Here is a 27018-nt window from a genome sequence, read left to right as displayed (position 1 = left end):
TATACCTCTGAAATACTCCATAGCTTTGAAATCTCAGGGTGATTGCTCTTGGAGGGGGTTGGTTAGAGAGGTTTGCTCCCTTGCATGTGCAAACCTCTCTCCTTTACCCAAAGGACTCCTGAATCCGGGGAGCCTGCGGGAGAGCGGAGGCCCTTCCCATGGGCAAGGAAAAGGCGGAGGGTCCAGGATGGGGATGCCAAGGCTGCAGGAGGTGGATGGGTTTGGTGGTCGAGGTGGCATATGGGTGCAGGGGTGATAACACCCTCCGTGATGCCAAAAAGTTTTTTCCGGCTGTGGATGGAAACGTGTTCTGCTGGAGCAAGGGGTGACTGTTGTCTTCTTGCAAAATTGGGCTCCCAAGGGCTTTTTACTGCTTCACCCCTTTTTTTTAAAAAAAGGAGATAAGCTCGGTGCTTCGAAAGCATCCCTGAAAAGCCTCCAGGATGGTATCTGAACTCTTTCCCAGCAATGGTTTTCTGGTCAGGGCTGGGAGAGGGGGACAGTCCTCGCAGCCGGCGGGGCCACCCGTCTGGTGGCCAAAGCTGGCCGGCTTCAATTCCCATTTTGTAGTTTCCAATTTCTGGCCCTGGCCCCCGTACACGGGCTGCGGGTGCCCGTAGGGCCGACAGCCCGGCGCAGGTCCTCTCCAAACGTCCCTGCGTGGGTGCAGCCGCAGGGCCAAAGCCACCGGGATTCTCCTCCCGAACACCAGTACCCATCGCCTGCAGACTGATGCCATCTCACCAGCTTGCTCCCGCAGGAGCATCCCATGGGAGCCAGGACCATATCCGTCCCTCGCGGAGGGGGGTCCCACGTCCAGCGCTGTGTTTTGGGGCTGGATTCCCATGGGAAAAGGGGAAGCATCTGAGCGGGAAGGCACCAGGAAGCTGCTGTGGGTGGAGGGGTCGATATGGGGACAGGGCAGGGGATGGGGGGGATAAGTGACTTTTCCATCCAGGAAGGTCCTGGCTCCCGCTCTGAACTGGGTCCAAGCCTCTCTCTGCTGCAGCCAGCTGAACCCCAGCGGGAGCCGGCCGAGCTTTGTGTCTCGGCAATAATGTCTCATAAAATTAAATGATGTGTGTGTTGGAGTTCGGTGGATGTGGATATTTCTGTCTGAGCTTGCTCCAGCAGGAGCCTTTCGCTCCCACAAGAGCTGAACCCATGTGAATATCCTCATTTCTCTTCGTTTTGTTTTTTTTTTTTTTTTCCCCCCACCCTCCTTAGGAAAAAGCTTTACCCTGACGATCACCGTGTTCACCAACCCCACCCAAGTCGCTACCTATCACCGAGCCATTAAAGTGACTGTAGACGGACCCCGGGAGCCACGAAGTAAGTGATGTGTTTTATTTGGCAGCCACCGAGAAGTGCGGCTGTGGGGGGGGGTTGTGCAGGAGGCCGAGCTCTCCGTGGCCGAAGGATGCGGGATGCCTCGGTGGCCGGGCAAAGCCAGCCGGCGCAGGCACCGTTTGCAGCGCGTGGAACTAACGAGACGGCGTTGGCGTGGCCGAGCGAGCCCCGAGAACGCGTGCCGCGGCGGGCACGGCTCGGCTGCTTTTATTTTCTCCGTACGGCGGAGCGTGGCGTGTGTCCCTGCCTGCTGCTTGCTCTCGCCGCGCTCCGTATCCCATCGTGGAGGGATGGTTTGATAGCTCCGGTCCTCGTGGTGGTTGGGATGTAGGGAAAATGCTTTGGGCTTCGACAGCAAAAATACAAAGGACTCAAATCTGGCGGCGTGCAGGACGTTTCTGGGGGGGGTTACAAAGCCAGAGATGCTGTGCCTGACTTCAGAGGCTGACTTGCTGATTATTAAACCAAAAATGTTTGCAGGTTTCCTCCACACTGTGCTTGTATTTGCCTGTCTGTCCGCACAGGCCCAGGAGAGCTCGGCGAGCACCTTCCCCTTTTGGTTAGCGGTGGTTTCGCTTTCGGGTTGTCAAAGGCTCCGGCTGGCAGCGCCCGCGGCCGGGGGCTGCGTTGCTTGAGAAAACCAAAGAGACGATTCAACCGCAGAAACGTCTTTCTGTTTTGATCGGGCAGGCTCTCCTGGGTGCAGGATGGTGCCTTTTGGTTGAGAGTGGCTCTTGGCAAAGGCGGCTGCGAATCGCCCTCGTTGGGTTGGTTTTCGGCGTCGGGCCGGCTTGAGCTCACTTTGGCATCTCCTGTGATGCGAGGAGCGCGGGGAAATGCTCCGGTGCCGTCAGCTGGAGGAGTTTCCTCTTTCCATGAGCGTTATTTGCTCTGTTGGACCCCCTGTGCGGTGGGACCTTGTCCCCGGGGCCTCCGTCTCCAGCTTTTTGCTCTGCCTTCACCTTCCTGCTCGCTCAACACCACCCCGGGGACTATAAAGCAGAGTTTGTTCCCTTCGCGTGTAAAGCTGTCGGTGCCCAAATTGAGGGGAAACGGTTTGATCCTTCTAAATATGCTTTAGAAAATATTTTCTGTTGATGCTGTCGTTGGGCCATCGGTGCCCCTTGATGTCAGGCCAGGTGGAGGCTGTTACCTCGGCGAAGGGAGTTTATTTGCATCGGGGTTCGTTGGATTTTCTTCCCCCTTGATTTTTATTTTGGAATGTGAGCGGCTTTACAGGAGCTTGTCAAGCTGCCGGGCTGGATTTGCAAAGCCGGCATCCAGGCGATGCAACGCTCTTGGTTTTTCTTTTAAGCCAGAAACACAAGGCAGGTCCCTGTCGTGGGGCTGGGGTGGCGAACAAATCTGGGTCGTGGTGGGTGCTGCAGCCACTGGGAACGGGCTCAGCCCGGGGCTGGGAGGGGAAAGCAGGCAGGGGTTAGGCAGGGAATTTCACAACTCTTCCAGGTCAGGAATAGAAACCAGGTCTCCTGACTCCTGGCTCAGCCCCTTATCTGCTGCATCAGATCGCCTTTCTAATAATAATAATAATCAGGAATACATAAATAATAATACAAGGCGAGATAGTTACTACTCTTAGCGTTTGGTTTGCTCTGACTTCACCGATAGCCACCGCTCGCCAAACCCCCGCTGAATCATACCCGCTCCTCCTGAATTTCAACAGCTCGGCCCATCGCTCCCGATCTTTAATTTAAATTTTCTGATACGGAGACGAAGGCTTCGTAGCCAGGCAGGGAGCTGGGGGGCTGAGCCGTAGGCGTGCTCGCCCTGCGATGTTTGGGTTGGGGCCGTGCCTTCGTTTGGCATAATTAGGCAAAACTGGAGGATGGAGCGGCTTGCCCTGGCTCTGGCTTGGCGTGCCCGAGGGATGCCCTCCCTGGGACGCCGTCCTGGGCTGCAAGGTCAGCAATTTTCTCCTTGGTTTGGTTGTTTTTTTTTTCCCTGATTTGTGGACCTCAAAATGTTTGTGCAGGAGGTGTAGGCTCCTTAAGGAAGTCTGCGTGGCGTTTATTTGCTGCTTACGCCTTTGCCTTGTGTGGACCCCAAACGTCGATCTCTCCCCCCAAGCCCTGCACCTCCACAGCCCATAAATTGCTGATCAAAGGAGTTTAGACCCAAGTTGTGTTTTTTGGGAATTTTTTCAGATGATCATAGATTTTTTGGCAGTAAAGGTTATATTTTGAATCCCAGTTTGACCCTGGGGCTTAAATTCATGATTGATGAAAATCCGGTGTCTTGCACTGGAAGAAAAAAAAACAACGCAACCCTCTTTTTTGCCACACTTTGGTTTGCATTTTCTAATGAAGATGAAACTTAAAAAAATACTTAAATAATGCCCTTCGCCCTTCCCTCACCGCAGTCGTCTGCAGAAACCCTCGGTGTGGAAATGCCGGCTGCAAAATGATCTGGGCTCGCTCGTGGAAACCCAGCGTGGTTTTCCTGGTTAACCTGCCACTGGGTGGCTCTCCGGCATAGCACCCCTCGGTGCACCGGCACCCGCCGGGCTCACAGGCCGGCAACCGGAGCCGGTAAAGCTCCGGTAATAACCACCTTTGGCCAAACACGATGGCTCGCGCTGTCTTGGCTTTGGGAGGTGAGAGTTGCCAGCAGGAATTGCAATTTTTTTGTGTGTGTATATGTATTATATACACTTTTTAACATATATATGTAAATACATATGTGTGTGTATATATGTGCATATATATGTGTGTGTGCGTAAAAATATAAGGGTTTTTTTCCCCTTCTTGGCTGCAGTGTTGCAAATGAGTGGGACATGGTGTGTGTTGGCTCCTGTTGTGCAGGATCAGCGCTGGCCGGGGCTGGAGGCTGGATGTGGGGCTGGTGCGAGCGGGCAGAAAAGCACCCTTAATGTGGAAAGAATTGGCCATTTGTCTTGGTATCCTGGGAAAGCCCTGGGCATCGTCTTCTCAGATGCGGCGAAATTCCTCCAGCAAACATTCTCGTGGGGTTTTTGGGCCAGAAACGCGGCTGGGCTCCACGCCCCACCTCTGAGCATGCCATTCATCTTCCACCCCTGTCCCATCGCTTCATCTCAGCCCTTGAGCAAGTCTTTTAACTAAAGCTGCGCCCAGAAAAACTTCTGAGGAGTTCGAAATCGAGTCGAGATGGGCGAGAAATTGCAGGGAAGCGGGTGACAGTCGGAGCACCTCGTGGGGCCGGGGGCTAAAGCGTGGATGGGGGGACCGGGAGAACCGGACCACGGTGTTGAAGACACCCAAGCGTGCTCATTTGAAAGACCCACAGCCAAGCGAGGAACAACGCCAAGGCGTGTGTGGGGCTGATAACAGCGGTGGCTTTGGCCGAGCCACCGTCTCGGCAGCTCCGCCGCGGTCCCTGAGCATCCCCTGCAAGCCATCCCGCCGCTCCCTCCGAGCGCCCCGCTCGCTCCGAGATATTTTTTTTTTCTTGCGCTCAGGCTCTTTCTGGGTTAGCTCTGGAGTGAAAAAGGACATTTTTTCAAGTTGACACCTTAGCTCTAAACAAATGGCGCAGCGGGTGCCAAGTGTTGACATACTTTGTACAAACAGGAAGTAATAAAATATTTGAACTTCCTGTGGAATTTCCTTCTTTTTTTCCCCCCTTCTCTGCAGCTCTTTATTTAGCAAGAGCCCGACTCGGCAGAGCTGCAGCCCTGGTGCAAAGCCCTCTCACATCCACAGCTGCTTGCAAAATAATCCACAAGAGGCAGAACATGTTAAAATGAATAGCTGGAAGCTATACAGGGATGTTTAGTCTGTTCCTGGGTAAATGGGAGCATCTCCAGGGCCTCCCCCATCACACCCACCTGCTGGCTGCCTTCCCTTTCCCTTCCCTTTCCTTTCCCTTCCCTTCCCACCGCTCTTACCTCCTCTCTGCTGTCACTTTTGCTCTCCTCCTCCCAGCTCCCCCTTGCAGCACCAGCCCTTCTGCCCATCTCCTGAGAACTATTGTGCAAAGTCTTTTTTTTTTTTTTTCCCCCTTAAATGCCTTTTTCCCCCCTCTTTGACTTTTTTCTTGCTGCCATTCAGTCTTCCTTAACCTCTCTCCCCCCTTTCTAAATCTCCTTTGCCTTTAACCCCTTATTTCTGATTTCCACCCCATCCCTGCTGTCCTGGCCACTGTGTCAAGGAGGAAAGGGAGACCAGGAGGGCTCCATCACCCACCATAACCCTTGTGGGGAAGCACATCTCTACCCAGCCATGCTCACCTAGGGTAAAAACCATCCCTCGGGCTGTGAGGATGCACAGAGCCCCGTGTGCCGGTGCCGGGGATGTGGGAAGGGGTGCAAGGCAGCCGCGCCGGGATGGGCAGAGCCCTCGCCGCTTGCGTGGCGAGGGCTTGGACCTCTTTGAGTGTAAAGTTGCTTTCTGAGGTTTAATGCTGCGTAAGTTTGGGTGAATGGAGCTGGTTTTCTTCCCCCCACCTCAGCAAAGGAGGCGAGTAGAGGGAGTGAGGTGCTGGAGCGAGGCAGCGTGGACCTCCCTGCTCTTACATCGCAGTTTAATTTTCTCCTGTCCTGGGCTAAATGATGAAACGGAGGGTGAGGAAGGGAGGGTTGTAGCTCGGGTTTCCACACCCAAAGAGTGAGGGGCAGTAGGGTCCCCGTGTCCCCTCTTGTTGCCCACTCAGCCACAGCAGCAGCGCGAATGCTGGCGGAGGTGCTGGTGCTGGTTGTTGGTGTCTCCCGCCCTGCTCGTTTCGGGTGTGTGCGTCAGAGATTCGGTGCTTTCGGTCGTGTCCCGGCTTGGTGTGACCACAGCGCGTGCCAGGAGCGTGTCCCCATCCTGCAGCGTCTGCTGGCTTGGACCAGGAAGAGGAGGGGGCTTGTGGCTGGGCATCCCCTCGCCAGGCAAGAGCTTTTCATGTCCCCTCTCCCTCTTGGCCCTGCGGGGTTTTTCTGGCTGGGCCCCATCCTGCACAGGCACAAATCCCCTCCGTGGCCACTTTTCCTCCCCAAAAAGGCTCCTTCTCTGGGGAGGGAGCGATGGGGCCATGCCGGCAGCGGTGCCACCCCAGAGGGGACAGCCCAGCGGCTGCCGCTCCGGCTCAGCCCGAGCACCCGTTCACCCCTCGTGTGGCATGTAGCCAGCGGGTAGAAAGGCTTCTCACCTCCCACGGCACTGAGTTGTTTCCAAGAACCGCCGCTTTTTGCTTTCCTATTTTCGAGATCCTCAGCTGCGTGAGGATTTCCCTCCCCGCCTGCCCCCTGTGCGTGACATCAGCCTGAGCCGCAGCCCGGCCCTGTGCTCTTGGCTGGGAAATGAAGAGTTTGGGATCTGCAGAGGGTGGAAACCCCCTCGTCCGTGCCTGTGCAAGGTGTTAGTGTCATCTGTGTCCCCGAGGTGTTGGCGGTTGGTGGGTGCAAGGCTGCAGCTTGGGTCCTGGCTGCCTTTGAGCACCCTCTGCATTGGGCACTCTTGGCTTCAAGTATGGGGTAAAAAAAGCAAAAAACTGCGAGGAAGATTGACTGTAAAGGGGAAAATCCTATCTGTAAATCCAGCCTGAAGAGGGCTTTGCCACTGTTAATACTGGGGTGGCTGCGGGAGGAGGGTGCCCGTGGCCCTGGGTACCCCCAGCCCCGCTGCAAGAGCGTTTCTTCCAGCGGTGCTTGTGCTGCTCAGGTGGCAGCCGGTGAGGAGAAGGGGTTGTATCAGCACTTACTGGGGATGACACACACCTCGCTGTGGCTTCTCTATCCATCTCGAAGCTACGCTGATAAAAGCAGCACCCTGAACCACCCCGTCCTGTGTCGGACCCGCCAGCCCGGACACACCTCGGTACCGCTGCCCACACCCCCGTATCTCACCACCTCCATCTCGGTTCTCATCCCACACCCAGCACCTCGCCAGCCCCGGCTCCCCAAACCCTGGCGCGTCTGCAAACCACCCTGAAAAAGCCTTTCTGGCTTTTTAAAAAAAATTATTTGAAGTGCACCTGGATCCATTTTTCTTGAGTTCTGAGGTCTATGGGTTTTTTTCCCTTTTATTCCTAGTGGATGCTGCAGTTTGAGGCTAGAGAGAAAAAGGATACGCAGGACTGTGCTAGCGAGGCAAGCGATTCCCCCACTACTTCCACTGTCCTTCATGGCTGTAGGCGAGTCTGAGATTTACTACCAGAAATAGCAAAACTGACAACCCATTTTACTCAGGGAAGGGAAAAGAGGTGCAATATTCCACCCCGTTAATCAGAATAAGCTCTGCGGACACCCCAATATGATGCCAACAACTAGAAATCACCAGGCATCCCCTAGAAGACGGTGCTGCCCTAATCTGAGCCTCCCATCCTGCCCAATATAACCAGCAGATTTTGGACAGAGTGGTGCGAGGCTGAGCACTTGGGTTTTGCATTTGCCATGGGCTGCGTTGGGAAGCTCCAGTGCTTTAACTGGGATCGTTGCACGCGTGGAGTCGGTCCCTCCCCGCCGCCCTCTCTGCTCGGCACCGGGCTCGACCCCCAAACCAGCTCCGCTCCCCCCGAAGCACGGCGGGGATGTGTTTATTTGAAGACAAAGGCAGCTTGCCCAGAGTCGAGGCCGTGCCGTGGCTGGGTGAGGCCAAAGAGCTGAGTCAGCCCCTCTGCGCTCACTGGCAGCAGGGCTCGGATTTGGGGGGTTTCGGCGGTGGGGGCTTCCCCGTGGCGTGACCTTCCAGGCTCCTGTTTGTTTTTCCTGGGGTACAGCAGCCCTGTGCAAACTTGATTCCTTTAGCAGTATCATATTTTCATGCCTTAATGGCTTAAATGCCATCCAAAGTACAAAATGATGTGTTTAATATATCACAGAGTTAGTTATTTCCTTGCTAACTTTTGGGTTGTAATGTCTTTAAAAGCATTGATGGTTTCTGGTGAGATTTCTGACTCCTTGGTAATTGCTTGTAACAAAGAGCATCTCTTTAGGGCTTCCCTCATTTGCACCATTTTGGGGGAAAAAAGAGAGAAAGATGAAGCAGAAATGTTCCCGTTACATTTTCGCTCTCGGGGAGCGGGGCAGATGCCGGGAACCCCACGGCAAAGCTGCCGTTTGCCCCCCAGCCCGGTGGGGATTTTGGCCGCCCCGTCTTGGGATGCTTGGATCTGTGCTGCAGGGGAATTTGTGTAAATCCACACCGTGCTTCCTCCACATGGGGGGAAAAAAAAAAAAGGTTGTCTCATGGTTTTGTTATGATTCGAAGCAACTTTGAGAGGAGACGGGGACCTGGAAGAGCTCTGCAGGGCTCAGGGAGGCTTGGGGAGATGCATCGTGGCCCTCTGGGATGCCAGCTCCGTGAATCTAGATGGTGAGATAAAATCTATAGCTCTCCCGTTCCCGGGACACGGGGGAATCAGGTTCTACGGAGCGGCAGACACGGGTGCGGGTCAGTGAGGGCCAGCCTAAAATAGCTGAGGATGAAGAAGAGGGAGTGGGGCAGTCGGACAGGGTTACAGGATGGGAGCCAAAGAGGAGCAAGGGCAAAATGATCTCCTATTGCCGTATTCTTATGGGCAATTTTGGGACCCCGCAGTCAGCAGTGTGCCCGGGGCAATGACACCCTGTTTCCTGCGCCTCTTACCCTCGGAGATTTGATATGGCTTTGGCAAGTGCTTGGAGAAGAGATAATAAATTATTAGAGGGTCTTGCGCTTCTCAGAAGCTCGAATAGAGACCCAGGACGGGGGCTGCGTTGTGCCAGTATTGTACGATTTCAGATCTTTATCTTGGCAAAAAGGCTTCCTTGTGGGGATGCATAAAACTTGAACTTGAGATGTTTCTGTAATTAAAAGCAGGCTCAGTGCTGAAGTGCTCCCGTGGGGTGATAGTTTTGGGTATTATTAGGGTCTTTTGTGTTATTCCCCTGCTTGTCCTTAGCTAGATATAAATACACAGACATCTCCCAGTTTGTCCGGGAATTAGGAAAAAAAAAAAAAAAGGAAATGGCAAAGAAAAAGGAAAAATAAGGAGAGAAAAAAAAAAAAAAAGACAACTAAATCAATCAAACCAACAAAATCATTTAAATAAATAAGTGACCTCACCACTTCCTGGACAGTTATTTGTCGATATAAAATTGCTATAATTTGTTCTAATTTAAAATGCGGTGCTTAAAATACACTGATTTCCCACTTCTCGAGACCTGTCCCCTTCCCTGGGGAGGAAGAGGAGGAAATCCTGAGTGACACTTTCTCACTTCCCTATTAACTCTCTGCTCTGGATGAGCTGCAGCCGTTTGAGACGGAGGTTTAAAGAAACCCTGCAGGCTCCCTCCGACCGCCCGGGCGCTTCGGCATCGCTCTTGCTGGTGGGGGACCTGCCATGGTGCTTCCCCGCAGCGGCCCTTGGGCACGGGGGGAGATGATGCTGCCCAGGGACGTCAGGCTAATCCCAGCCGTGCTCCAGCCTCTGGTTTTGCCGGTCGGAGCCTGTGCAGAGCTCGTGGGTCTTTGCTTCTCCGCACGCCGATCCAGCCCCGCAGAGGGCCCTACCTCGGGGAGGAAAAGGGCTGTGGATGGGACGTAGGCTTTTTGGGGTGTCCTGAAACCAAGCAGGCATGGGATATCCTCCATGGGAATGCAAGGTATTTTAATATTTTAATTTTATTGGTGTTTTCTCTGCCATCCCTCCAGCTGCCGTTGGGTTTGTTGGTGCCTGGGTCAGGGCACTTGCATGGACGGTGCCCGAGAACCCCGACCGCCCCGTGCCTCCGGCACGGAAACCATTCAGCTCCATCCCACCCTTCCCTGTCCCGTTTGCTCTTTGGATGAAGACAAATGAAAACCAAACGCTGGCCGAGCCGAGGGGCTGGGAGGATGGCACAGCATCGGGTCCATCCCTGCGCACCCCACCAGGCAGCTCGAGCGGGGCACGACGCCCGCTCTCGCCCTCCATCTGCCAGATCCCTTAAAAACCTCCCTAACACCCCAGTAACCGCGGCCTTTGCAGCGAGCGGCCGGGCAGGAGGCAAAAGATGAGGTTGAACCCGCATCTCTCGGAGCGTGGAGGAGGCCCGCAGGTGGTGGGGCAGCCGCCGGCCCCGGGCTGGGGAGGGATGAGGAGACGCCGGCGCGAGGCTCGGGGCTCCCGAGTTCATGCAGGAGCCCTTGCAAATCGGTACTTGCTGCGAAGGAGGGTTTCTCTGTTTGTATTCCCATCGCTAATGTGTTTTGATCCCAGCGGGGAAATTTGCACCCTTTGGTATCTGCCGAGACCGTCCAGGGCATTGTTTTCTTGCAGAGGCAGTTCGGACCGCTGTTGATACATGCATGGCAAGCAATTATGTTAAACTACCTCCTCCTCTAATTTCTTATAGGCACTGCTATCCAGTTAACCCCTTCGGGCTTCAATCCCACAAAGACAAGGCGAGGGGGAATCGGAGCTCAGCTCTGGGGCAAGTGGATAAAAATCCCTCCAGGAGAAAAGCAGCCCGGCATTGGGTTTCTGTGGGTCGGGCTGTGCAAGACCCCCAGCCCCGTGTGGGACCCGCTCGCCCCTCGGCAGGGCACGGGGACGCCCCGGGGGACACCGGGGTGCTGGGGGCTTGCAGAGCATTCCCTGGGGAGAGCGAAGCGGGGACAAAGGTTGCCCGACCGTGCTCAAAGCAATGGGTTTGCATCGCCTGGGCCTTTGGTGCTACAGCTCGAGGGTGTAATCCCGGCCTCAAAAGAAGTATTAATAGAGCAACTCAAATTATATGGGCTCCAGTAAATTCACTCCTCTAATTATTTTATTTGCTGCTTATAGTAAATTCCACCTCTCCTTTTATAATCACCAGGCGCATAATAACTTCAGAATCATTTCACTTAAAAATGACCAATATTTTCTAAGCAAAGCAGTATTGGGAGTCAGAACAGGGAAATTATTTTTGCTTGCATTGTACAAAGAAATCTTTGTTGAAATTGGTTGCAACACCTCCTGCTTTTGAAAGCTTCAGGAAAACCCCAGGGCACGATTCTCAGCTGGGGTGGAAGAGACATACCTGGTCCTGCTCTGGCTTTGAAAATAAATCAGAATCAGAGAAGTGGGCACTGAGAGTGTATTTGGAAGAGATTAAACCGGAGCAAAAGGATCGTCTGGTGGATGGGGGATGTTTGGAGAATTAAGTTTCATTGTAGGCTTCTTCCAGAAGGATGTTGGCGGTGTTTTGATGCCGGGCGCGGAGGTGAGTTGTGCTAGGTGCCGTACAAATAAATAGCAAAAGAAATTCCTGCTGGGTCCAGCGGTGCGGCCCAAAGGCAGCTGTGCAAAGGGACGCGTGGGCTGGGATGGGACGCAGGTGAGGGCACATGCTGGCACTAAAAAAGGAGTATTTGCGAGCATTGTGGCAAGGATGTTGGTGAGCTTCACTCCTTCGCAAAGGGGCAGTGTTTTGCCCTGTGCCTCAGTTTACCTATTTGTAAAGCAGATCTAATAACCTAGTGGGCAGCACGTGATGCGGGAGCGTTGCACATGTGTGGAGGCTGTCATCGGCAAGGATTTATCATGCTGTAGCTGGGACTGTATGTTGCAGGGTTATTAACGCAATGTGGCCCCGTTTCCCTCGGGCAGGATTTGCAAGCTCGAGGACAATGCAAAGGGTCACAGATTGGAAAAGAGAGAAAAAAAAAAAAAAAAAAAGTAGTCAGTGCTAAAAGGCAAGTTTCATTTCAGGGAAGACAACAGCTAAAGGACCATAACTATCAAACAAAACCACAAGATCACATCAGATGTCAGGGCAGGACACGTCTCGTTTCTCCCTCTCGAAAGGGCTTATCAGCGCAACCAATCACTTTAATGATGTGGCAGAGGGAGGAAGAGGATTTGACTCAAAGTGAGATGAAATTTAGTTCCTAAGACCCTTCTCTTCCGCTGCTGGAGACCAGTCACCTGTTCTGCAATCAGCCAGAGATAAATCATATCCTGCAGCGGAAGGTGCTTAGACATGATTTTGCATTATTTTATCTTACTCTTTCCAGTGAATCTACGTGCTGTAGTGGGAGAGGGGGAGAGAGGGGAGGAAGAAGAGGGACCCAGCAAGCAGAGAGCATCCCCGGTGCCCATCTCAACCTCCGAGCCCTTGCACCGAGGACGACGGCAGCGGGAAGGCGCTGAGCAGCCGAGCTCCGTGCTGCCGTGCTGGAGGTTCCCAGCCAAGCACATCCTGAAACCGGGTGCAGGAGCAGGCAGCAGCTCAGCAGCCCCACGCTGCCCACAGCCACGGAGCCCGGTTGTAGCCTGTGCATAGCTCTGCTTTTTTGGCTTTGGAGGAGCAGCGTGGCAGAGAGTATTAAGGGTGCTGTGCAGGTAGCGTTGCTCTGAGGCTCTTGCTTATAGCGTTGCGCTGTGTGTGCTGGCAAAGCTCGGCAGGAGCTGTAATTATCCAACATACCAGCCAGTCTCTGGAGATGGAGCTTGGAGCTTAGTCCTGGGATCGGGGGATATTAACATTCAAATGTCAGGGATCGGCTCCAGCTCTGTCCTAGGGCAAAGGGGAAACCCAGCGCTCAGCATCCTCAAACCTTGGGAAAGTTTGGGTCTGATCTGGGTTGCGCCGTGTTACCGAGAGCACAGGACCGCCTGGCAAAATGCTGCTATATCCAGTTGGCTGCTGCATGGCCCTGCAGCGTCAGATACATCTCATATCCATTAGCTGTACCACGGCACATTCCTTGCACAGGTCTGAACCCAGCAGATGGTCCTCCCCATCCTGGGCAGAGTATCCTTAACCAGTGTCACCCAAAGGAATTTGATGTGCTTGCCCTAATGGAACAGGTTATTAACTGGGAAAAACCAGCTATACTGGTACCACGCAGGTCCCATTTCAAGTTGCTAGATAGCAGGCATTAACTCACTGTAAACTGGCATCACTCCACTGATCTACGTAGTGACAGCTAATATATGCAATTGAAAATCTGATCTCAGACGTGACTGAGGCAATACCAGCTGGATGTACTTGAGATCTGTCTGCTTCCTCCCAAGCACCCAGCTTTGAAATCTTTGAATCAGGGGTTTTGCCTAATTCCATGAGAACTGGATCACAGCCCATAAATGAATTTTGCCTTCCTGGAAATGGGAGCAACTGCAGAGAACTCAGTGAGGCTGGTGGTTTTTGCACCCTGTTATGAAAGCTGCTGCATTTCCCGCAGATGTGCACCGATCTGCTAATTTTGTGATACACGGGGTGAAATTTTCACATCTGCAAATCAAAACTTTTAAAACCCACCTAATTCACTCTGCAGTCTCAGAGTCACATTTTCAGAGGTCTTTAAGGATGGAAAGATGCAGCAGGAAAGCATTTGTGGGGATTTTCAGCAAGGCATGAGTGGGCTAAATGCTTAAACCTGATGAATTTTACCCAGTCTGTTGCCCCCAGCTTTCCCTGTGCTGTGAAGTGCTTTAAATATCTTTGCAAATCCAGAAAGACTCAGTCTCCCTGCTGAAACCCTGGGAATGGGGAGCCTCTGTCCTTCAGGGATTTGTGCCGAAGTTGCGTGGAAATTTGGGTGTGATGTTCCTTCTGATTTGAACACGGGTTGTGGCTCTTGCATCCCAGGAGCTTTTGGAAATGCTACCCTAGATTTCTGTTTAAATATCTGAATTAATGCCCTGCTTTGTTTTCCTTCCAGAAGGAAAGGTTTGGGGTCTCCCAGTGTAATTAAAGGCCACCATAGGATTTGTCAGAAGCTGCCCCACTTGCAAGGCCTCCCATCGCAGGGTGGGCAGGGAGCGAGGGAGAGGCAAAGTCAAGGGACTAACCCGTAAGTGAGAAGAGATTAGGGCTTGCAAAGCCAGCTAATCAATACCAGGCTGCCTAGAACGAACATCTCTCCCGCTGCTGGAGCTTCAGACAGTAAAAAACCTACTGTAAATGCAACATATCTCTGTGCTTCCTGCCAGCTGGCCAGGAGCCAGCCTATTTCCTTCAAAAAGAGGGATATTTATTTTCATCCTTTTAGAGGCAGCCAATTCATCTCAGACCACCACCAGCTAAAAAAGCTTTATAAATTAGCAGCCTTTTTTAAAATTCTCTCCCCCACCCCCTTAAATATTATTTTCCTTTCGTTGTTCAAGTCGGTGTAAATCCTCTGCCAGGACATGCGAGCCGAGGCGCATTGCGACACACTCCCCTTTCTCTCCAAGCTGGAGAAAGACAGTAGCGGTAGTGTCTCACGAAAGCCAGAGGAAACCAAAGCAAAGCCTTGCCGTGACTGATTCTCTTTCCAAATGGCGTAAGCAGGCCAACTTCAAACATGTGAATAATGAGTTATCTGTGCTTGACTTTGTTCGGCAGCAGAAGAGACGGTTCCTTCTAACATTTTCCTCCTGTTCCCTCCTGTGAACTTCTGGGCTTCAGCTTTTAGAAGTGGGCTGAAGTAGCATTGGCACTTGCCGGCCGCTGCTGCTCACCGGAGCTCGGTGGAGATCTCCATCATCCTCCGTGGAGACGTCATGTTTGAGTCCCTTCCAGCTGCTGGCGCTGCGGGCAGCCCGGTTCCTGTCTCCACGCTGTCCTCCCCTCCCTCCTTCACTGGCCATGGGGCTCCACCAAATTCTTCTTGGCTGGGAATTTCCCATGGCAAGTCTCGAGCTGGAGGTGGGTTTCCAGGGAAAATCTGAGGGATGTTCATGTCTTGTGTTATAGGTGTGCAAAGATGAAACCGCCCCAACATCTGCTGTAAGGGACAGGCCTGCTGTTCCCATAACACAGGCGTTTCACATGTGGCTTGTTTCTGGAGCACATGCTGGGACTTGATAGTCTAGCCGAGACTCAGACTGGGAAAAAATTCAACCCTCTGTAGAGGATTGGCCTGTCTCTCTGAAGTACCTATTTTGAGGGCTACAAGAGTGATTTGAAAGGTGTTTTGCGCATTGAGCCGGAGTTTTATCCGCTGCTGATTGCTTTCTTGTGGTCCATTCTCACGGACGTGTAGAGACTAAGCCACTGGGCTGTGTGCAGCATGGCTGCATGGACTGCTCCTGGTGACCTCCTTCTCGGCTAAGCTGTAGAGCTTGGCTGTTAGTATTTGAGCAAAGCCTTGGGTGGAGGATGGTGGGAACTTGCCGGTGGGATGCTTGGAGCCTTTCTTTGAAGGTGGACAAGTGGGGGCATCTGTGGCCGTTGATGGCTCGGCTCGAGCTGCTGCCCCAGCCCATGCTACCGTCTCCTGGTTCTTGTCTCCTCCTCACTGGAGCTAAGGAAATGATCTGCAAATGTGTGTGTTAATGAACATCCCCCCCCCGAGCTGAAACGCTCCGCGTTTCCTTCGCTCCAGCTTGCCGCCAGCGTTTCGCAGCAAGACGCCCGGGGAGGGCCAAGCCACTTCCCACCATCTGCTCTCCCATCCTTTGGTAGCACGGGGCTACGGTGGGGGACGGGGACAAACGTGACACCCAAATCCAAACCCGCCGAGGTTGGAGAGCAGGCTGTGCAGCTCCTTGTCTCTCCCAGCTGTAACCCCATCTACATCTAAGCACAGATAAATCAGGGGACCAGGACACCCAGGCACCCCAAAGAGTGGTTTTTTTAAATCGGCTCTGAGATTTGGTGTCACTCAAGCCATGAAGTTCCTGGATCCCCTTTCTACCTTTGATCAACTTTATATTCTGCATCTCAGTAATCTGGGGAAATAAGCTGCTTTTGGTGAACACTGTGGACACCCCCCCCCCCCCCCGACTGCCTGGAAACCCCATCCCGGTCCCAGCTTCGGAAGCCACACCAGGTTGCACACTCCTAGAAGGAAGAGCAGGGTCTGTTTGGTCTTTGAAATGTTTTAATGCAGAAAGCATGTCTTTAAATCATAGCTTTGATGGCCTGAGCTCCAGTGTGGCGCACACTGTTTCGCTGTCTGCATTCCAAGGAAACACCCAAAACTTCCAGTATGCTTCTTATTACTGGCCTAAAGTGTCAAATTCACATCGGCTCTTCCAGCTGGGAAGTGTTCAATGGGATCGTTTGTTTGATATGCTGATACAGATCTTGTTATTGCATCAAGGATCGTAGGTGATCTGTCAATGTTTACATCATGTCATGTTCAATATCGGAGTTAACTGATTCGGAAACCCGATCCAGTGTTAAAACCCTTGCACTGTTGACAAGAAGTGCCTAAGGTCAGTAGCTGCCATCATTTTATAGTACTAAGGACTGTCATTTCCATAAATATTGACCTGCAAGCCAGTGCTAGCACAGCTGGAAATGCAGTGCAAAATCTCCAACCCAACAGCAGGTTTCATGCCCCAAAATTCACAGGTCGGGGTGATTAAGACTTCTCAGACAGATTTCTTGGGATGAGGTCTGAAGCTGTTTGAAGTTGATTGAAAATCCGCCCACTGGCTTCGGGAGGCTTTGAGTCAGTCCTTGGGTTAAGCTAGAAACCACCTCCGTCTTCTCTAAGGTATGAGCTATTGTTCACTTGACGGCATTGGTTTCCTCTCCGTGACAGCTGTGGGTAGATGGGGAAGGGCTTTTAATGAAGCCAACCGCTGCAGAAATTAAAAAGCTCAGGTTGTTCTGATGAAAGAAACCCATTAATAGCGATTCTCTCTTGCGTGACAAAGTCTGACGTCCCTAGCTCTAAGTGACAAGCAGCAGGAAGTCCTGGGGAGACAGCCTGTACCAGAGAGGGTTGCCAGTCCAAGGTGGTGGTTTTTAACTCATTCTCTGCCTTGTTTCATATGGTTTAGTGCTGCCAGGTCCCACCCATGGATATGGGGTGGGATACAAACCGGAGAGGATCTAGAAGAGCCGGGAAGGGTCTTGATCCCACCGCAGCTCTCCTCTGGGCTTTCACTCCTAAATGAGCCCCTGTGTTTGCCTTGACTTATATTTGCATCAAGTTTTCTACTTTCTTTTTATCAGGATAGTTTTAGGGTTTTGGGGGTTTTGCTGGTGATTGCTGGGTCTCCCCACAAACCAGCCCCTTTTAGAGGATGTAAGTACAGCACTGCTATTTACTTGAGGCTTAAAAACCTCACGGGGCTGCGCCCGCGTTCAGACAGCATGGGGACTGGAGCAACCACAGTGCAGCATGATGCGGCCACATGAAGCCCTCGGTTAAGTCGTACGGCTAAATAATCTTTAAAAACATTATCAACATAGAGATCACTTGATTTATTTTTCAGGATTTTCTCCATCACATGCCAGATACTACCACAGGATAGGGTTTCAGCTGAGATAGAAGCAGAGAATTTAATTTCCATTAAATTTCCATGGAACTTGGTCTTTGAAGTCCTTTTGGCTTCTCTGCTAAGCTCTGCCTGAGAAAACTGGCTAAAGGAAAAACATAAACCTATTTTTCTTCTTCTGTGCTCAAATGTATATTGCAATAATAAAATGTGGACCAAAACAAGACACCTCACTGCACACGCTTTCCCCCCTGGGGAAAGCACAAATACCATGTGACAGATGCTGCTCACGTCTCCAAAGGCCCTCAGATAACAGAGAGATGCCCGAGGTCTAGGGACGCACAGAGATTAGAAGAAATCGTTTATGGTGTTGATTTGAGGTTTCCTTGGTTTACTTCACACAGCAGGGAAGATACGTTTTCAAAATACCGCTGGGTTTTGCTTTCTGCTGGGAGTTCATCCTTACCGAGTTTGGCGCTCTGGTGTCAGCAAGTTTTCATTCGGTTTGGATACACACCCAGGAGCCTGCGGATTAGAGAGTTTGGGGGGGATGGTGGGGCTCACCTGGATGTGGAGCTCCCAGGGCAGGGCCAAAGCCCCTCAAAAACTGTGGCTGGGGGCAGTTTGCTGTTGGGATACCCATGGAGCACCGCCATGGCAGGGAACTTCGCCGGGAGCGCGAGATCCCCTCCGGAGTCGATGCTCTCCCCTCCCGTCCAAGCCGTCCGGCGTCTCCGCAGACAGCCTGGCAAGTGCAGCCTGAGCTCGACGAGGCAAGCAAATGCGAGATCAGAAGATATCAGACATCAGATTTAAAGAGGGGGAAGTCTGGGGACTTTCTGTGACTTTGCTATAAATTGACACTGAGCTCACGCCACGCAGATGTGAGGGGGGAGGGGAGGGGGGTGCGAGCAAGAGGTGGCTGCATTTTTCGCCTTTTAAATGCGTCGCTTTTCTTCTTAAAAGCCACCGAGAACTGAGCTTGACTTGGTAGATGTTGGGCCGTAGGGCTGGATCTGATAAGGCCCAGCTCTCAGAAGAGCTGCAGAAGGGTTTCTTCCCAGCTTCTCTCCTATCTCCCCGGCGTGCCTGCACACCTCCAGTGCCCCCAAGCTCTGCTCTCGATTATGCCAGGATAAGGCATTCGCCACCTTGGGAAGGTCCTTTCATGGCAGGTGCAAAGAGCTGGGGGTGTTGCACGGCCGTCTGGCTGCGGCAGGTAAAGAGCAAGGAGAATCCAAGGTCTGAACCTGGCACTGATGTAAAACTGAAGCAGCTCCGGCTTCTTTGGAGTCCCTCCAGCTTTGTGCGGGTGTAACTGAGACTGGAATCCGGCCCAGAGAGAGTGAAGCCGTTCGGCGATGATTAATATAGTAAAATGCGAAAGTTATGTATCGAGTGTATTTCATGCGCCTCTTGCCTCAGGACAATTAACATAAATTTAATAATTATTGCCCTGTGCCAGCAGCTGCTACCTAAGGAGCTGGGAGTGCTTTACAAACGCTCATTAGTTGCTGCCCTGCCTGGGGGAGGTAGGTGAATAGTCTCCCCATTTTACGGGTAGGAAAAGAGGAACAGAAAGAAGCAAAGTGAGATGGCCAAGGTGTGGTACCAGGGCGGGCTGCTCCCATCCCTCCTCCTGCACCTTCTCCAGCCCTGCTTGGCTCTGACCCCGTTGGGTGGGCAGAGCTGGGTCGGGGGCTGGAGTAAGACAAGAGTTTGTTCTCTATGCACTGAGAAAGCGCTGTAGAAAATACGTAAAATTCAACATTTCCTTTGCTGATTCCCCAATCGCCACCCTGCCAGGAGATGGAGTTTCTCCGGCCTTGCACGTGTCTCCCCTCCTTGTTCGGAGGGATTGAGGGCTGGTGTAGGCTGGTTGCTCAGGCACAGCACAGGGCATCCTGACCCCAGCACCGGCATCCTGCTCCTCGATTGGATGCTGACTTGCCGGACGATCTGGGGCCTCCCGCGTGGGTCAGTCTGTGTCCCTTCTTTGTCGCGCTTTGTCTGTCTGAACCGCGAGGTCTTCCCGTGTGTGCGTGCTGTGCAAAGCCCCCCGGGGAGCCGATCTCCGCCGGGGCCGCCACGCATTACCCCCATCCGAATAATAGCAAACCGCGAAGGTGGAGGCTGCGCTGACTTTGTGTGTAACCAGGGTGCTCTAGCCAAAGGGTAACTGATTAGATATCAGACTCTCTTATCATGTTCCAGGGCACAGACAAAAGCTAGAAGACCAAGCCAAACCCTTCACCGACCGCTATGGGGAGCTGGAACGGCTGCGCCAGTCCATGAGAGTCACCCCAACAACACCCAACCCCCGCGGATCCCTCAGCACCCCAAGCCACTTTGGGTCCCAGGCTCAAACTCCAATACAAGGTAACTGGCTGGGTGCCCCAGCCTGGCATCGCACCCCGAACCCTCGTGCTCCTGACACGGCTGGGCAGGGAGCGGAGCTGTCCCGGCCGAGCAAGCTTCCCTCCGGATGGTATTTTAGGGCTGGAGTCTGGCTCTCCCCTGGGTAAGGAGCCCTGCCTGGGGGACAAGCCAGGGAGGGGTTTGGTTGTGTTTCTTGACCATGGAAGCCTTTTTGCTCCCATTAAATAAGTAGACAGCTGCTGAATCATAAACCCAGGTGATTTCGCTCTGTGCACCATTAGATACAGGGTCTTAGGAAAAACTGAGCAGTTTCAGCGGGAACGTGAGGGAGATCAGAGCAACGTACTTTAAATCCAGTAGCTTCTTTGACATGAAGGCACCCGCATAGATGGTTAAGCATCAACTAGAAAGGGTGTATTATACTTTACATGCTAATCCAAATGGTTTCTTATCTTGTTGCATTGTGTTTATGCCAAGTCTGGTGATCCATCACCCAACTCCAGCATAATTCCCCACACGTATGCACACCTGCATGGGCGCACGCGTGCGCACACACACACACACACAGAGAGGCTTTGCTCTTCCCATATTTGCCATCAGCATAGCTGAGCCCTCGGGCGTTCCCCATGAATCTGCGTCGTAGCTTGTTGCCAGGAAAGAGGTAGGAATTGCCACCAGAGTTACCCGAGAGAGGTCAGTCTGCTAATTCCCATGCACCTGAATTTCAGCCCCAAACTAAGCGTTGCATTTGAAAATATCCAGCTGCCTTGCTGCTCCCCGCTTTCTGCACTTCTCAGCACAGCCAGATGCCACCAGGATGTATTAAGAGAGACCGTTCTCCCATCCGCACGTGAGACGTGCTCCTTTTTCCTTGCATTTTTAATCTCGGTGGTGTTTTCCTTTGAAAATCAGCAGAAATGCTAACGGGGATTTAAGGGATGGTATTTAAGCTGTCTGCATTTTTAGTTTTGGTGAAAAGTGGCCCTTCTTGGAAGGTTTCATATGAAAAGTTCCAAAAGCTTTTGTGTTGCATTTTCAGAAGTGACGTAGATGTTTGAAAACCTCAGTGTCATTGGCAAAGAGGGTGTCTCAGGCGCAAAAACATGTTTGAAAACGTTACCCGAACTGTAAAATCTGCCCCGCTCCTCCCAACTCAAAATTACAGTGAAAATTTAATTTATTTCTCATTGAAATGCAAATCTTCATGCTTGGAATTTTCATTGATATTAGCATGGTATATGAGAAGAACCCGGGCATTTTGTGTAGGACTATCATTTGATTTTTGTTTTAAAAAGCAAGAGGGAGAGAGAGAAAGAGTTTTATAGGCTCATCCCATTGGCTACATAATAAAGAAAGAGATTCTTGGGAGAAGAAAAAAAGATGCGTATTTTAAATTAGCACAGTCCCCTGTAGTGCCAGAAACCCAAAGAGCGTTGTCTGGAGCAAAGAATCAGGTGATGACACAAATTCAACAAGAAAAAAATGAAACTGGCCACAAGCTACCGTCCATGCCAAATTCCCAAATGTCAAGTGACAGCAGGAGTGGAGACACACAAAATTAGCCATCTAAAATCATTCCTGCGGAGTGAATCCAAAGTACCAGGAATGCTGCAAAAGGCAGTTCGTGCACGCTCTGCTCTTGGCTCCCTCGTTCCCAAGTTGGAGGAACTGTCTTAAAATTACTGTGGGTTCTTACCAGTGTAACTGGCAGCAGAATCAGCTCAGTAATTTTAATCTCAGCCCTGTCCTTTTGACACAATGCTGACTATAACCAATCATAATAATAATAATAATAAAAAAACCCTCTTTCTCTCACACACACATGGCTTATTCACAAAGATCATAATTTTTACCCAAGCAAGTGGAGCCTAGCCCATGCCAAGAATAACACAGGAGTTAACAGGCCTGTAATTCTCACAACTTGGCAAGTTCTTAGGTAACACACACGAGAAGCCGATTAGCAAAAAGCATAATGAGATATCGGTTAGGAGGGACGAACGGGGCAGGCTGGAGTTCATCTGGCTCCTGCTATCCTTTACCTGGGTGCTTTGCAACCTTAATGTTTTTAGCATCCTTGCAATCCTGTGCAGGCATTACAAGGGGGCCAGCGAGAGGCAGGTTTTTCCCTCCACGATCACCTACGCCCGGCAGCCCTCCGCTCATGTGCCGGAGGTGGTTGGCCTCTCTGTTCTGCTGACTGAGCAGTTTGCACGAACGCTTCCTAATCCACTTCTGGCAAAACCAGGCGGGGGAGCTGAGATGCTCAGAAACAGCCTCAGCCACCGAGGGGGGTTCAGGCACCTCAAATCCCTGAACACAGCACCTGGGGTTTGTGCTTTGAAGCAGACAGGCACGTAGGAGACAGCGTTTATCTTTGGGAGGAACTGCGGTCCTTTGGAGATGTGTTTGCTCTGGCCCAGTCCATTCTTTCCTCCCCGGGAGCAAAGGCTGTGGCCGCAGTAGAGATCACGGCAAGGACGCTGGTGTAAATGGGAGAAGAATCTGGCCCTCAGCCATTTGCAGAAGACTTTCAGTAAAGCAGCCCCTGGAGGTTATAAATAGCCCCCATGTAAAATGATCATCCTGAGGTTAAATGGTCTCAAACCAAAAACCTCCCGGTAAGAGAAAACCGATCGTTTCTGAAGGGCATGCCAGGAAACATGGGAGGAGAGCGTGCTCAGCACCGTGGCCGAGCGGGTCAGATCCTGCTCTCACACTGGTTTCCCACTGCCCAGTGTCAGTGTATTTCGGTGGCTTCAGTCTTGCCTTACCTCATGCAGATGGGCAGACAATCAATCCCTTCCCATGCCTGTCTGCAAACGGGACGGACATTTGCAACCTTCCACACACCAGATTTCATTCCCACTTACGCTGCTTTGGGGGGAAAATAGCATCATTCTGGGTTCACCCCAGTGTAGCTGTGATGAGAACCTGGTCTGGTAGCCAGGCAGGTAGGACAGGCAGACCCTCATCTTGTATCAGCCAGCGCTGCTTCCCTGGCTTCAGCAGAGCAGAGCCGTTTGCCTCTGTTGAGGATTTGGCCCAATACTTCTCCAGTGAGGTCTGGAAAATCTGAGGTTTTGAAATCCCGGCTCTCCCATCTCTGCAGCGAGACACCAAGCTGTCATTAGGGTGGCTTGAAATGGTTCCTTATTACGGGGCACGCGAAGCCAGAGCCTTGCGTGCTTGCTTCATTTTGAGTTTTGTCCTCTAGCTTAAAAAAATCAAGTAGCTCTCAAAAGTGAAGCAAGATGTTAAAGGAACTTCCTTCTGCCCGCCTTCGGCTGCTTCTCGGGGCCCCCTCGCTCTGGGGAAGTGGGATGGTGACAGATACATGTCCTCCTGGGGAGAACCGGGATGGTCCTAGCAGCCCCCAATTCTCCGCACGATGCTTTGCCCTTGCCCATGTTTCAGCAGTGGTTCATGCTGAACCATTTTATTCCCATTGCAACAGAGGAGGACCGCCCATGCAGCCGGCTCCTGTGTTCTAGCTTTGTGGTGGAAACATCCTCAACCACTCAAAAGCAATTGTGTGCATTGTCCAGCAACATGTAGGGGCCTTGTGTACACGACGACAATTGCAAAGTGATTTTAAATTTGATCTACTCAGTAACAGAGCAAGCTGTTTTGATTAATGCACTTAACATCCCCTTGCACGCTCTTCATATTGCTCCAGCGAAACCAAATTCCCTCGACTTCACAGGGAGAACAGTAAATGCTGGATCCTTTTCCAAACTCCATCCTGCCTCTCCTAGCCTTAGTGTCTGCTGAACGGTTTGGGAGACATTGTCTTTGCTGGTGAAGAGCTTTCAGATCTCCTGATCTGGAAACTGCTCAGCTTTAACCAGCTTGATTTCCAATCCATTACTTAAAGCCAGTGCAAGGTTTTTGATGTAGGCCAGTTATCAGCAGAATGCTTCACCGTACGCATTTAAAGTAAAATCTCTCTCTCTCTCTTTTTGTCTTTAAATATACATTTTTAAAGTATTACATTACTTTTAAGAAGCCTCTTGGCATAGGCAGCGAGTGCCCTATTGTTTCCGAAATGCAACGTGGCTGCTCTGAGGTTAAGTCCTGAATTATGGGCCCAGCAAATACACTGAATTGCTGCTTCCTAATCCCTGTCCAGATCGACTTATGGTTTCTTTAAAATATCCGTTTCTTAATGGATAAAAACATTCTACCATGGGCAGAGACTAAATTGTTTCCAAAGGAAGCTAGGCAAGCATTAGTGGGAAGAAAACATATTGTGGGATTCAGCTTCAGCCTCAAAGGAAGGAACACGCTTAAGATGGGTTTCCTGCCTGCTTTCAGGCTCTGCAGGCTTCTGTGCCTATCTTTAAACTGCTTCTCTGCTCCTCTCAATTACGTTTGCCCGCTGTGCAGTGGATGTCCCTTAAATGAATCTGGCATGTAACCGTCAAAGATGAACCACAGGCCAGTGCTGGGCAGAAGCATCCCCCAAGAGACAGTCCAAGCACCCGCGACCGCTGCTTTTGCCGCTGACGTGCAGCCGCCTCCGTCTCCCAGCCACAGCTCTGGGTGCTGAAGCGCTGCAGTTCCTATAAAACAGCAGCCAGGCGAAATAGCAGACAAGCTTGCAGCGAGCCCGGCTGAATTCGCCTCAGGCTCCAGGGATGCCATCCTGCCTTTGACGCGGGATTTTCGAACGTGCTGGCATCCGCGCTGCCAGATTCAGGTTGCCGGTGGGGAGCCTCCAGCCCAGGGGTCCCGCTGCAGGAGGGCACTGCCTGCGTTGCTGGGCTGTTTGGCTGCGGTGCAGCCCAGGAGCAGCAGAGCAGGGCCGGAGCCCTATCTCCTATCACCCCGTCAGCCTCCCCTATCAGCCAGCCGCTCCGCAGTGGGTTTCCCATGGCAGACTTGGCCTGGTCCAAACCTGCTCGGCAGGCAAGGTGGTCTAGCTGCAGGCTGGGTTGTAAATTCAGCAACTTCCTTTTATGTAGTCAGGGCTTGTTAATTTTTTTTAATACCCTTTGAATACAGGTAAAGAGCAAAGCACAGGCAGGCCAGAGGGAGTGCCTGCAATCAAGGGAGCGTTTCCCGTTCAGCCCACCCACCAGCTCCAATTAGCACCGTTAGCTTATTCATTAGTTTTGTGGGATGGAGTGGCGGGGATTGAGCCTGATGCGGTATGTGCCGGGCAGGGGGATGCGGGCAGAGGAGGGCTCTGGGGATGGTGAGAGGAAGAGAGAGGCTGTCGCGGGAGAGGAAGCTGCGAGAGCCTGGCTTGTTTAGTCTAGCAAAAGGCAGGCTGGGAGCGGAGCTGATTGCTCTGGATAAATACGTCCGGGGGTAAACATCAGGGAGGGAGAGGAGCTAATGTAAGCTGTGAAGGACAGTGCTGGCACAGGAGATGGGCCTGAACTGGCACTGAATAAATCCAGACTGGATGTTAGAAGCAGGGTCCTCCCCAGAAGGGCAGGACGGGTCCAACAAATGGCTGGGAGTATCCCAATGGACCTTGAAGAGTTTCCAGAGGAGGTTGTGATGCGGTGCATGATTCACTGAGCTGGGAATAGCTGGGAATTTCCCTGCCTCACTGCCCTGCCCGCCTGTATAGACCAGGAGGCTGTTGCCCAGCATACGTGGGGTCTGATTGAAAGTGCTGGGAGAGGACCTAGGAGAGCAGAGTTAAGGTTTGCAATGCTCACCAGGGTAGGTTTGGGGGCTGAGTGTGTGTCTGCACGGCAGCGCACGGTGTTTGAAGAGAATTAGAAAACTGAGCAGCAAACATGCTCGGCAATCTTGAGGTGGTGCCTGGTGATGCTGTGATAAGCGACATGTGTGGTGTTGTGTTTTGGTTTGGGTTTTTTTTTTTTTCAAACTCTGCAGAGGAAGTACTTGCACCCAGTTTGTGAGCTGGTTATATCAGATACAGAACAATTGCTCTAAGGGCGTGTAACAGCGGATGCTGATCACACCCTCATTTTTTTTCAACACCTCCCCTCCTCCCCCAAAATAAATTTTGCTCTATTTTTCATGGGGTGGGAGGAAGGGGCTGTTTTCTTTTTTAGTTGGCTCTGACTTGGAAACGAATGAACTTGTTAACATATGTGACAGAGGCGTGAGAGCGTGCCTGCATGCGTGGGTGGGGAGGAGAGCGGCGCCTTCTCTAGAGATGAGCTGGGTCTTCAGAGATCAAATGCATCTCGTGCACCTTCCCGTACAGAGCAAATTCTCTCCATCTTTGGCCACCTGCCTCTCCGTGCTTCCAGATGGAGCCGTTATGATCAGGGGAAGGAAGCAGAGAGGAAGAGAGGTCAGAAAAATGCTGAAAGACAACTTGGAGGTCCAAGCGTCACAGAAACTAGTAGAGAAAAAATAGCCAAAGGTATATACAGAGGGAGAATTTCTGTCCCCGCTCCATCTCACACATGCATGTGTATTATATACATAAGCATAAAGTATCATTAGTGTTTACATTGTCGTCAATCATCATGGCATAAGACGAAAGGAGGGGGGTTTCTTCCCCTGGGCTATATTTTTCATGACAATTTTGCAAGGCACATACATGCATATAAATAAACTGGTGATATATGGCCAGGCTGAAGATATTTATATATTCCATACACTTGGAGAGTGCCACACTATCAAGTTCCCTTTAGATTTCCTTTATTCTCTCTGTGTGTACTGCACACTATGAGTATTTGTGTGTGTTGTGTAATATACACACATGCCTAGGTTTATTGCTGACTTTATTCAATAAGCCACTGCATGTTCCCTGCATCTCTAAAATGGGGACCAGCGGCGATATCTTGGGTGCTGTGGAATTGCTCACGTTCCATATGTCACTGCACGGCCCCAGGTGATCTGATAATCTCCTCCTGCTGTACATCGAGCCCCAGTGCCGTGCTCTGCACACATGCCCTGGGTGAGCTTGTTGTTTAGTTGTCCCTCAAAGCTCTTTCCATGCTGTAGCACTGAAGAGGTCCTGACGTTGCTTTTGCTGCCCTTTCCTCTCTCCAGGCAGAACAGTTATTTTCCTGGGTCTGGAAGCAGTGGAAGCCCCCATCGCTTCGCTGGGATGGAGCCACATCAGTGCCGTTAGTCCCTAAAAACCTCTTGCAGGGTCCATTGCCTTGGCTCCGCGAAGGCTTCTAGGGAACTCAGAGCAGATCCACCAGTTCTGACCCAGCAAGGGCGCAGGGACCAGTTTTGCTCCATCCAAGGCAGCTCCCAAAC

General features: G+C 51.8%; 1 protein-coding gene across 2 annotated transcripts in view; it reads left to right on the top strand.

The window, feature by feature from the left end:
- The window catches only part of RUNX3 (RUNX family transcription factor 3), a 41171-nt gene that overhangs the window by 5371 nt on the left and 8782 nt on the right, over positions 1–27018 (top strand). Inside the window, exons 3-4 of one of the 2 annotated variants that reach the window (XM_052811589.1) lie at positions 1228–1332; positions 19651–19815. In XM_052811589.1, coding sequence (XP_052667549.1) covers positions 1228–1332; positions 19651–19815 — 270 coding nt within the window. The remainder of the gene's footprint in view (positions 1–1227; positions 1333–19650; positions 19816–27018) is intronic. The other variant, XM_052811590.1, reaches the window with a different exon arrangement.

The sequence above is a fragment of the Harpia harpyja genome, chromosome 16 (genome assembly GCF_026419915.1).
Source record: "Harpia harpyja isolate bHarHar1 chromosome 16, bHarHar1 primary haplotype, whole genome shotgun sequence".
NCBI classification, from domain to species: domain Eukaryota; kingdom Metazoa; phylum Chordata; class Aves; order Accipitriformes; family Accipitridae; genus Harpia; species Harpia harpyja.
The sequence above is the reverse complement of the archived record's forward strand: the minus strand, read 5'-3'. Positions and strand labels throughout refer to the sequence as shown.